Here is a 12662-nt window from a genome sequence, read left to right on the forward strand (position 1 = left end):
CATTAGACAAAAAAAACAATGCCTTAATATTATCAGAGGAAGTCCTACTATTTGATATTCTAAACAAAATCATTGCTTCTGTTAAATTCGATTCGATATTTTATTCCCTGTTGACATTCAATGATACGATTCCCTTTCAAATCCGAACATAAAGACAATCCACAAAGACATGCATGGTAGAATTAAAAGTTCTACCATGCATGCCTTTGCATGGAGACTCGTAAAAATAAGATTTGTTGATATTTGAAGTTGTGCTGTGAGCCCCTTGTCATCATTTATGTAGAGTAGCTAGCCTTGAATTTTCTTATGCCAGGGCTTAGGTAAGTCTAAAAGATTCATATAATAGTCGCATAGTTTATTAACTCTACTTCCTAACTCTTGCTCATAACACATTTTCAAATGCCAGGTAGACGGAGGAATGTGGTATTTTACGTATCTTTTCATAGGAAAACTAAATTTACCTTGTACAAATACTGAGGAGGGTTATTTATCAAGATCATGAACTGTTAGTATATCATCGTGTAAAGCTAGATCCTCCTGGAAATGGAGTCCATCTGTATTTTGGAAGAAATATTTTTTGATGTGTTCTGATGAATGATGTCAATAGTTGTTTTGGACTCATATACAGGGAGCGGGGATCAAATTGTTGCCTACTTTAAATTTTGATAACTTGAAGACAACATTATCAAATGAAAAACCGGTTATTAAATAGGAAAGCTATTCTCGTCAGCTGACGATACGTAGTTCAGTTAGCATCATGCCGTCATCATATGAGGAGATAAAGAGCTATAAGTGGAACGAGGAGCTTTCGAGGTCCGCCGTAGTCATGGCATTGGTTAATAATGGAGGTGAAATCTCCAATTCAACGATTGTTTCAACCTTATGAGTGAATTTACGGACTGTTCAGCGTATCCGTAAGAAGCTAGAGGACACCTGGGATGTTGATGCCACCATAAAGAGGGCACTCAAGGAGGAGGGCGCCGTCAGGAAGGTCAGGGACACCGACTTTGTCGACAAGGTGAAGAAGATGGTTGAGGATGACCCTACCAGGTCCATGAAGGCCATGGCGAGGGATCTGGGCTGCCATGAGAAAACAATAAGGGACTGCGTATCTGGGGATTTAAGTTGCAGGAGCTACAAGATGCAGGTGGGCCAGATCTTGACCCAGAAGGCAAAAGGACAACAGGCTGATGAAGTCAACAAAATTGCTCAACAAGATCAAGCACCCAAAGCAGCCCGGGATGCTGTGGTTTTCTCTGATGAAAAGAATTTCTGTCAAGATCAGAAGGTCAACAAGCGGAACAACAGGTGGATAGCCACCTGCACCAGCCATGTGAGGAAGGTAATGAAGACCAAGTTCCCTGCAATGGTCATGGTGTTCGGGGTGGTCAGCAGTGAAGGTCATGTTATACCTCCCCACATGTTTGAAACGGGTCTAAAGGTCAATACAGAGGTCTACCTGGATGTTATGGAGAAGGTAGTTCTGCCCTGGATCCAAGGGTGGCCGGAGACAGGCCCTGGGTGTGGCAACAGGACTCAGCACCCTGCCATGTGTCCAAAATCTCCATACAGTGGTTAACCGAGAACTGTTATGACGTCGTAACCAAGGATTTGTGGCCTCCTAACTCTCCCGACCTTAATCCTTTGGACTATTTTGTCTGGGGCTATGTCGAGAGACATCCCCATAGCACCAAGGCCAGCCTGATGGACTCCATCAAGGAGGTATTCGGCAACATGGACAATGAGATGGTCAGAAGAGCCTGCGGCCGGTTCAGAGGCCGTATTGAGGATTATATCGAATAAATGGCTACTCTATACCTATATGCTCGTCATAGTTTTGATTTTCAATAAAAAAGTTAAAAAATGTATATTTTGTGTTGTTTTTTGTAGAAAAATATTTTGGCGATAATTTGATCCCCGCTCCCTGTATAGGTGTTGCAGACCAAAGGATACGATGAGCAGCGCCCCATGATTTGGATATTTTTCCAAAAGCTTCATTATATTCCAATTTTAAAAAATGTGTAGAGAGCTGCACTTGAGACAATTTCCCTCCATTCAAAATCTGGTGTAAGAGTTATATCAATAAATATTTGTCAACACATTTAAGGAATTATGAGGGACAACAAAGTTATTCATTCATTGTTGTATTTCCTCGGTCTTATAAGATTGGAGGGATATTTATAATTGAAAAGGGGTTTTACCCACACATTTTCTCTCTCTTTCTTTGCCTTTTCAGCCAAGATGGGTAACGAATGAGCTTTGTATAACACTAAGGGAACAATGTGGATCTTGTAAAAATCAATCCGTCTGAGAATATTTAAACTTATCCATTCTTTTACTCTTTTGTAGACCCTAGAATTTAGTAGCATCCAGTTAGCTTGTGTTTCCCCATCTCTCTCCCATTCAATGCCCAGAACAGCCCTTATTTTTAGTTGACCCATCTGGACTCCATTAACCAATCGGAAGGATAACAGTCTTATCTTTACTCATTTTTAGGCCAGTGCTGTCTGAATATTTCTCAAACGCATTCAGAAGAACTTTGATTCTCCTGATTAGGTGTCTATCTGAGTTTGCTTCAACAAATAGGGTTATATCATCAGCAGCATACGCATCCAATAAATGGTTATGTGTGTTCAAAGAAATTCCTAGGCCTCCATATTTTCTAGGTAGGTCTCTACAAAATTCTTCGATTGCCGCAATAAAAGATAAAGGTGAGGCAATCGTATCCTTGTCTCCAGCTTCTCTTAAGAGTGATTGGTTCACTAGAGTGACCCTGGATATTAATAGTGGATGATCCATTATAAAACAAAGGTCTATAATGGCTTAAAGAAGCGTTGTGAGAGAAACTTTTTAACAGAACTAAGAATGTGTTTGTGTTCCATGGAATCAAATGCCTTATGAAAGTCTACAACACAATCATTGCTCCAAATTTATTTATTTCAATTACAGAATCAAGGGATGCTCTTAATGTTCGAGAAATGTCACCAATTTTTTGATTTCGTACAAAATCCTTTTGATGATACCCAATCTTGGTGCTGAGGATGACTTCTATTTGTTTTACAATAACTCCGCCTGAATTCTATATGTTTCATTTAAACTTTTAATTACCCTCCAATGTTCAAATTTCGTACCATTTCCTGTCTTTGGGATGACTGTCATTTTCCCAAAAGTTAACTTGGGGGAAAGTTCTCCATATGTATCCATGGAAGCTCCGAACTTAAGAAGACAAGGCATAAATATATTCTGGAGAAGAGTGAAAAGTTCTCCACCCTGAACGTGTCTTCCTTGTTACACTTACGCCTAGTGAAGCCTCAAGACATCCCCCCTTTTGACACTTTCGCCTTGATACTTTTTTGCCTTGGAGGATAATTGAGGGTCTGCTACTTCTTCGTAGTTATAAAGATTAAATGTTTTAGTTGAATTTTTGCCGTTGTATTCCAGCTTTGAGAAAGTAGAAACAAAAAGGTAAACAAGCTAGACAATTATTCAAACCTTAATACGTACGTAGGATTCAAAGCATTGGAAAGGAATCTCGGAATACTACTGTTCTGGTCCATTGCAAAGAATCATTGGTATTCATATGCAGTTCATTTCTTCATCAAAATGCTCTGAAGAGATATTGAAATCTCTACTTACATCAATGATTGTACTAGAGTTATAGATCAAGATGGGGACCTCTTGGAAGTCTACATGCATTTGTGAATATGATATATTAATATAAATAAAATATATCAGCCTACTTTATTTTTCTTGGCCCGGAGTTCGAGCAGGTGTATTATCCTCAAAAAAAACCTTCTAAAACAAACAAACACTCAAAATAACCAACAGACAGGAGTTTAAAATAAAATAAATGATAAAATGCGAAATAAAATATTCACATAAAATACAAAAGTAGTTGATCATTTAAAATGACCATTTATAATCAATAAAGATATTCCAGAGCTTTTGATTTCTTTTGAATCGATAATAGTCTTTAAATTGTAGAAAGAAACTTGAGTTTAACAATATTAGCTCTCATTTTAGTACCGATTACAAGTAAATGTCCCCCCTCATCAACAATTCCTAAATATTGTCTAATTATTTTTGTGAGACTTGAGAATAAATGAATATCATCATCCTCTTTCTCCTCACACAGTCTACAAATACATGTAACGTTCTTTTTCACCCATTTATTTGTGGGCAGCGTATTTGTCATGAGCCTATAATTTACCTACCATGTGTAAGTGGAAATCATAGGGCTTTGAATACTTTTTAAAATCCCCTTGGTACATTTTTTGATAACTTATCTCTTCTTGAATTTTTTAATGAGCCTCGAACCAGATGAGGTAGGTCAAATTATGTGGTTCTTGATCCTTTCTTTTGAAATATATTCTTTTAAGTGAATGGAAAAATGCATTCACCTGTCTTTCAGGACAAACCAACGTCGCATTTTTTTTAAAATACGAATATATTTATCAAAATTAAACGACCATCTTTTGTAAACTCTTCCAATTGTATATCCCCGCCACTCTCCTTCGTCTGAGGCTCAGTTTCCTCTGAGCGTCCATTCCAAAGATCCGTAATACTCGAACTAAAGGTTCTGCTCCTTTCATACCTAATCAAACATTCTCAAGTAACTTTGGACATGCAGCATCTATACAACACCAAAGGCTCCCCTTAGTTTTAAATAGTTTAATAAGGTCGGCATGACCATATTCAGACTTGTCATTAAGATCATAACTATATATTCTTTTCAGGTGCACCTTTACTCTGCTTGCCCATGTACTTTGACCCCTATTCAATCTTCTAAGCCATCTAAAATTACTCATAAGTCAACGTTTCTTTGTGTCTACTAGTCCAAGACCCCCACAAGTACTTTTTCATGATATTGTGCCACGCCTTTCCCAACAAAGATGACTGTTCTTCTTTATTTAATCAATCTTTTTTTTCTTCAGGGAATGGAACAGATTAAATGACTAATCTTGGACACGATCACTTGATTCCATATCAGTACACTTCCAGGCAGATACAAATAGTATCTGCCTGGAAGTGAAAGCACTTTTTTTTTACTCCACTTATTCAAAGTTTAGGTTACTTGATCCCCCGACCCCTATACCTAATAGTTTTTCTTAGCTCGGATTTTTTTGTCTTGGGTTTCCTTTCCCATAGTGAGCAATTCAGTCTTTTTTGCATTGATTTTTAATTTACTTTTAGTTCCAAGCCTTCTAGCACTTTAATTAGTTCTAAAACTGATGCTTCACTTTCTAGTGAAGGTACTACACTAGGCAAGTCGTCAGCATAAATGCCTGTATCAATCAACTCTTCTACAGCAATTAGGTATAGGAAAACAGGCAGATAAATGTTCTCTTTGCCTACAAGAACCTTGGATCTTTAAATGTCTTAGCTGACCACTTTCATTTATGCAAGATTCTGCTCGGAAAATTAATATCCCCACATACGGAATAAAAACGTCTCCAAAATTCTAGCATTTCAGTGATTTGATCATGTGAAATAGAATCAAAGGCTTTTTCCAAGTCAATTGCTATCGCAGTAGCTTCTTTTTCCTCCAACAAGTCTCGCACACTCCTCACTACGTTCTCAATGGATCTTCGTGGGAATAACCCATTCTGATGTGGATCTATAATTTTGCTGAAAATCATTGTTTAATCTTTCAGTGAGAATTCCTGTCGTTATTCTATAACTACGATTTAAACAAGAAATCGGTCTAAGATTTTGTACATACCTGGGATCTTTTCCCCCTGTTTTTGGTATTAAAGAAAGTAAGCCTTCTACCATGCAAGTTGGAAGGTGCCCTTTCTCAAAACATTCCTCATACACCCTACTCAGTATTGGAGCCAGTAATTCCCAAAAGGTTATGTAGAACTCCATCGGGAGTCTTGAAATTCCAGATGATTCATTCTTCTTTTTATAATTTTTCAAATAAATCAAAATCTCCTCTGCACTAATTGTGGTATCCATAATTTTTTAGTTCTCCTCATTCAGGGCCCTTTGGGCAAGTTCAACAAAATCTGCTGTTTTTCAATTACATTTAAGGCACAAAGTATCTTCATTACAATCTGTACACTTATAAAAATTTTCGTAGTAATCTTTCAGAATTGCAGCAGTAATTCCGTTTGGGTCTTCATCTGATACTATCTTGTTTATTGAACAGTTGGCTCAACTTTTTCTCCCTGTCTTTACATTCTCCATTCTTTGAAGAGGTATCTGCCCCTTAAAGTATTCAGTTTCAATCTTTGACCTACAACGGATTATCTTCCCTCCATTGTTTTCTCCAACCAAGTCCTCAACTTTTTTTACTTATTTCCATTCCGACCTTTTACTTATTTATGAGGCTTTCGAGATACTCACAATGCGGTTTTTTTTTGGTTTTTTTCTTCTTAGATCTCTTCGAGCAATGATTGGTAAGTAAACATCAGCATCCCTTGAGCATTTTCTCCAAATCATCCCCAGGAGCGACATTCATTTCTGATTCAAACAATTGTTCAGGGTGTTTTATTATAATTTCCACATTCTTTTCTAACAAATGGCTCACATTCAGTTTCCATACTTTTTTAATATTCTGGTTCTTGACACACAAGTTCAAAGAAATTGGATAATGGTCAGTGTAAAATCTCAGGAGTACCAAGGTTAATAGAAATACAAGGTTATACCATAATGCGTGTACGATTGATGTTTGACTTCCACCAAGCTTTTAATAGTGACGTCATAGTGTATTAGTTGTTGTCTGTTTTCTCCAAATCTGTTTTTCTTGCCATGCAGTCTCTATGAGACATTAAATGGGATATTCTGGCAATATTGAGTTCATAGACTATGAGTGGTATGGCGTTTTGTCAAAAACTGCCCATCTTGCCCAGCATTCCGATTAAATGATGGTCTAACCTTGTATTTCTATTAACCTTGGGCAGTACCAAGTATTGTTTATCTCAAATCATCGGCAAGTCTTACCGATTTTATAACCTGACCTTTAGATTTAATTTCAAGTCTGTGCTGCGGTAATGCTTCTTAGGGATATGCAACGTCCCAAATTCATAAAGTAGTTATCAATTCTTTATTTTGATTACTGCACTGGGATTAGTTACATATTCTTGTAGTAATCCATTGTGGCCTTAACAAAGTCATTCATAGCATTAAAATCACCCACAGTAGACATTCGTTCAGGGCGATCATATAGATACTTATTGGCGATATCGTTGAAAAAAAGGGGTCATCAGCATTTGGACTATATAGCGCCACTGTTCTTATCAGGTACCCTTCCTTTTTACATCGACGATAACGAAATTTCCACCCCCTATTCTTTTCCACGGTCAACAATTCAACAATGACTTTTATTATAAGTAGTATGACACCCCACCCCCCAAATGTATATTTTTCTCTCTGTTCTTCTAATTGTTTAAACTTTAAGAGAACCTTAATTGGGATTTTCATGCTAAGTTTTATAAACACTGCTCCACTTTCAAGGTCATTAATACGGTTGATGTCATCTTTGTGAATTTCCAAACTATTAAATAAGTTTTTATAATGGAGAATGTCAGGGGAAAATCCCTTTCGAAGAACTCCATTAACATCTTTGCATTCAATATAAATTTATCTCCATAAGGATTAAACGTCTCTAGATTTTTCTTTTTATAAAGATTAGCTTTATAATTAGCCTGCCGTTGATCTATTTTTCTTTTTGTATTTCCTTCGACCTTTTCTTGATCCCTAAAAGTAGATACTTTTTTATTTATTGATTATTTTTTTTTTTTGTCATATCTGTATTTCAAATATTAAATCGTACCAAGAAGTTATTAGTTATAATCTTTACAAGTAAATACTATCGATAAATAGAAATATCATCAAAGTAGTTTATACTTTCTTCTTTGCATTTCTATAGAACTTATACCCCTGTTGAAGCAAGAGCTCATACACCTTAGCATTGGACAATTATGTATGAATTAGTTCAAATCGTTCGTGATGCAAAAAGCGATATCCTCTTGGCAAACTTTAGGTAAGTCATTCCCTGGAAAAGTAATGATAAATGAAATTATTTACATGCTTATTTAGGACTGTTATGGTGTTTGTTTTGGGCCAACTATCAGACAAAGTTGGATCGACGAGAGCACTCGCTTTCGGAGTCTTAACGGAAATGCTAAAGAAGGAGAAGCTTATTCCTAGTTTTGAAGCTTTTAATGAGCGTATCATTCTAAAAGTACTCGAAGCTCACAAAGACGAGGAAATAGACGTATGTTTCAAATTTTTATCATCTCTTTTAAAACCTCGTACTTAGATTAGAAAAAAATTACATTTGAAATTATATTCAAATTTTAAAAAGGCAGAAAACATACTCCAACCTCAGAGAGGATCCTTATATATCCACTCAGATTGTTTTGCATAGGGTTATTGAATAGTTAGGGTTGGCCATAATCTCCTTAATCATTTGAATAAAGTAGGTTTATGTTGAATATGCAAGATATACGTGCTCTTGTTAATTATTTCTAAACGTATTAGCGAGTTAGGAGAACTATACTATATTTAGTGATCTTTTTGAGAAGATAAATCATCTATCAAAGTTGCCAAGCGAGGATTTAAACAATTTTTCTATCACTAATCATCATCATTAATTGTTGTCCTAACCTAAAATCAATGTATATTTAGGTAGGACAAGCTGCCGATTGTTGTGCAGCATCCATGGCTTTGGTTATATCCCCTGACGTGATGATCCGTGTGTTAAATCCTATTATAAAGAGTGGTAAATTCCCAGATAATCAAGCTGCTATAAAAATGCTTACCAAAGTAAACGAGCATGAAAACAATAAGGAGGCTTTGTCTCAGCACTTGGAAGAGTTGATGCCTGGGCTTATAGAGGTAAATTATCATTTTTTTTTTGGCTCCCCTCATGCATGTTAGTGTATTATTGTCTCTATTTGATTTAATTTTTTTAGGCCTACCATGACGAAAAGTGTACTCTACGAAAAGCAGCAGTGCTCTGCATGGTTGCTCTTCATCAACTTATTGGCGATGGTCTCCAGCCCTATCTTGATGGATTAAACGGATGTCAACTCAAATTGTTGAATTTATATATTAAACGTGCACAAACTCAAACTGCTCCTGTGAAATCCATGATATCAACACCTTAATGGCACCAAAATATATAAGAAACTAATAAATGACCCTCTCAAAAAACTGTGATGAAATGATTTTGAATTTATACCGCTTTGGATTTGTCTGTCCAAATTTTATATTTATTTAATATTTATCTTTTTTTATTATGTACCTAACAATAAGCTGACCCTTCTAACAATTATGTATTTAGTAATTGGAATGTATTTCTCTCACGAAGGAATCTCAAATTTCTTCCCCCTCCTCTTCATCTCTTTCCATATGTAATAATGTGTTGGGCAATGCTTAGATATTGATTGCTATTGATAATAGTCAAATATAAGTCATTTAATTCAGATTTACTCTATTCATTCTCTTGAAAAATTGGTATTGTTTCTATTATATCTCTATACATAATATGTACTTCAATAACTCATCATTTATCACAATCATAGATTTTATTGTGCTAACTTCGACACCTCACTTTTGTTTCTTTCCTTATCCCTAGAATGTAAATTATCTTACAATATTGTGTGTTTATATCCTATGCGTATTTTGTAAATCTATGTGGCAATTAACAATCTTCCTATTACTGTGAGGATTTTGTATCCTAATGAATGGAAGAAAAGCTTAGTTTCAAGAACCTTTCTCTGATAAAGTATCCTTTTTAGTGGTTGTTGACAAATAGTAAATACAAGAGCCCGATGGATTTGTAGAGTTGTAAAGCTTTGAGGATTTTATAGAATATAAGAAGATCGTCAGAGTTTGAGATTTAAAGCTTGAAATTAATTTGTTAATAAAATACTAACTATAATTATTATTTCATAGCCAATTTCAAACTCCTAAAAACCATATGCCTAGGATGATAGATTAAACATCGACGACTATGAAATTCAAAGGAACTGAAGCGAATTGGTGGGCTAATCTTCCTAAGACATCAAAGGAATCTTCTCTGCGTGATGCTAGAACCGGAGATATCTCTGATATTTATAAACTTGTGTCGGACAACATCATCTTTCATCAAAGTTCCTTTCCTCAAGGGATAAACAAGAATAAAAGCATCAATTTACATTTTGAAGAGAGAGAAATGGCTGCTCAGTGAACTATTTCGGAAACTCAAACGATTACAAAAACACTTTATTGACCTCCGAATCGCATAAAATAAGTATGTGTGAAGGTGTACAATATATAGATGGACAGACAGAAATCCCTTACCATTTTGTAATACGATAAATTTTGATATATTTAACCTTTTCTGTTCTATTAATAGAAACCGTATTGAATCAATATTAACAATTTTATAAAATATATAACTTGGGGCTATTTTTTTTACTTTTTTAGGTTATTTTCATAGAAGACTTGTTCCAAGAGTCTAAATTGGGAGTAGCCCCCTCGAGGTGTAATAGGTTTAAAGGATTGAGAAATCCCCGTATTGAAGGTTCACTTAAAGTCATCATCACAGATTGGTACAAGGTGATGATTCAGAATAATTAATTGGAGCCAGTTTATGTATATTCAACTCTCAATGTATAGGAAAAAGACAAGACAAAAAGCATATGTCAATCCTCAGCAATGGCCTTTGAAATTGTATTTCATGTTGATTTGTATAGTAAGGAATCATTTAATACATTTATGAACTTCTTTTGGTTAGGTATAATCAATTTGCTGTTCAGGTCAAATCTCCAAAGACATAGTCGATGAAATTCTCGTGTTTGTTAGAGAATAGCTAAAGTAAGGTCTTTTACAATTAACTGAATTAATTGGAAGGTTGACTAAAACGTATCTCTAGGATTTATTTTTGACTTCATTTTAAATATTCACTTATTGTATCGAACGAACATTCGTGAACACTTTGTAATGAAATAGTCTGGAACGTTGTAGTCGTTAGAAGTTTTATATTATCTTCTTTTTTTTTTTGAGCCTTTGTCTGAGCCCAAATAAAATGTATTTATTACTATTAGGTACATCCATAAAGATTGCCGTTACTATATAAACTGTAAAAAAGTGAGGGGCATACCTCCGGTACGACCCACTTTTGGCATGGAAACTGTAGTATAAATTACTTCTTCATTTAGCCAATAAATAAAATTTATCATGAACAGTATAAATACATACATTGATTTATGTCGAAAAAAAAAGCAGAAATAAAATTATAGTAAAATTAAATATCAACACCCCTCTTTACTGTTATTTCCTGATGCACCGGTCAAGTTAAAAGATTATATGATACTATCAAAATATTAAAAAAATTTCAAAATCATCTAAACAAATTAACTAAATAACGAGTAGTTGAACTATAGCCCTTCAAAAACATCAAACGACCATATTGGCTGCTCTAATGTAGCGATATTGTAGGATCAATAGAGGATAGTGTTTGATCATTATTTATAATGATGACTGTGATAAGTAAGTGATGATATAATTATCCTCTTGGAAGACAGATTCTTGTATCCCGTACGATAGAGTAGTAAATTACTATATTTGTTTATCCACAAGACGAACACGTACAGGGTGCACACGTTCAAATAAAGGACTCTAGGCAAAGAGTGGACATTCAAGGCAAGGAAGGTAGGATTTAGTCGTTCTCAATTCTGATTGGCTTAAAATTAGAAGCTGATACATGTAACTTTTGCATTATGTACATGATGCTTTATGATCATTTTTTATTTGTATAATTCCTTTTTTGAAAATCTTTTTTAAATATCAGATTTTTAAAATTTTTTTTTATTTCAATATATTAGTTCATTTTAAGAAGTAGTTTTATAATATTAAATATCCCGGTTTGAATATTGTTATAGTTGCCTAAAAAAAAAAAAGGCCTGTCTGTATCCATCAGTTTCTCTTGATTATTAGCATTTTGGGATGTTTGTGTGTTTACACACGGTGTTATCCTACTAAGATAAAAATTTGAATGTTCAGAAAAGGAGAAAAAAAATAATACTCTATTTAAGTTTCCTTTTCATAGAAAAAAGAAAAACTACAGCTGATCCAAGAAAAAAATTGTCCAAAAAATATTTCAAATACTGTAATCATATTTGGAAATTTATTTTATTCTCCATAGCTATTCATGGAGAATTACATTTTTCGGAAAAATTAATTAAAGGATGATTTGACTACTAAAATCTGGTGTGATTGATTGATAGATAACTGTATTTTTCAGTATTTTGGTCAACTAACTTTTGCATTATGTACATGATGTTTGATTTGGGTTTATTTTTCATTCACTTTTTGAAAAAATTTAAATATCTTTTTCAAAATTTTTATTTCAAAATAGATACATTTTGATGGTTTTTGTATAAAATATTAAATGAATGTCTCTCTGAATATTGTTATAGTGTGTCCTTCAATCAGAGGCTGTCTGAACCAATAAATGGATTTTTCTTTAAATTTTCCATGTTTGTGTTTTAAACGGTGTTATGGTTCTAAGATAGATTTTGTTTGTCTTCATGGGCATGAAAAAAATAAACATTATAACTTTTCTGTACAACCTGAGAGCCGGGGTGACCTTTGAATATTAGAAGGGTTCTTTAATGCTCAGCGGTGGAAAAATTTAAACTGCCTCACGGAGCAGCAGTCCACAACCC

At 34.6% G+C, this 12662-nt stretch overlaps 1 protein-coding gene across 1 annotated transcript; it reads left to right on the plus strand.

Annotated features, from left to right (window-relative positions):
* The first annotated feature begins 7757 nt into the window (after nucleotides 1–7757).
* On the plus strand, nucleotides 7758–9434 carry LOC121130389 (CLIP-associating protein 2). Its single transcript, XM_040726144.2, has 4 exons — nucleotides 7758–7987; nucleotides 8044–8221; nucleotides 8635–8844; nucleotides 8922–9434. Exons 1-4 carry the CDS (start codon nucleotides 7926–7928, stop codon nucleotides 9114–9116), a joined length of 645 nt encoding a protein of 214 aa, XP_040582078.1. The 5' UTR covers nucleotides 7758–7925; the 3' UTR covers nucleotides 9117–9434.
* Nucleotides 9435–12662: the final 3228 nt, after the last annotated feature.

This window comes from Lepeophtheirus salmonis, chromosome Z (genome assembly GCF_016086655.4).
Source record: "Lepeophtheirus salmonis chromosome Z, UVic_Lsal_1.4, whole genome shotgun sequence".
NCBI classification, from domain to species: Eukaryota; Metazoa; Arthropoda; class Copepoda; order Siphonostomatoida; family Caligidae; genus Lepeophtheirus; species Lepeophtheirus salmonis.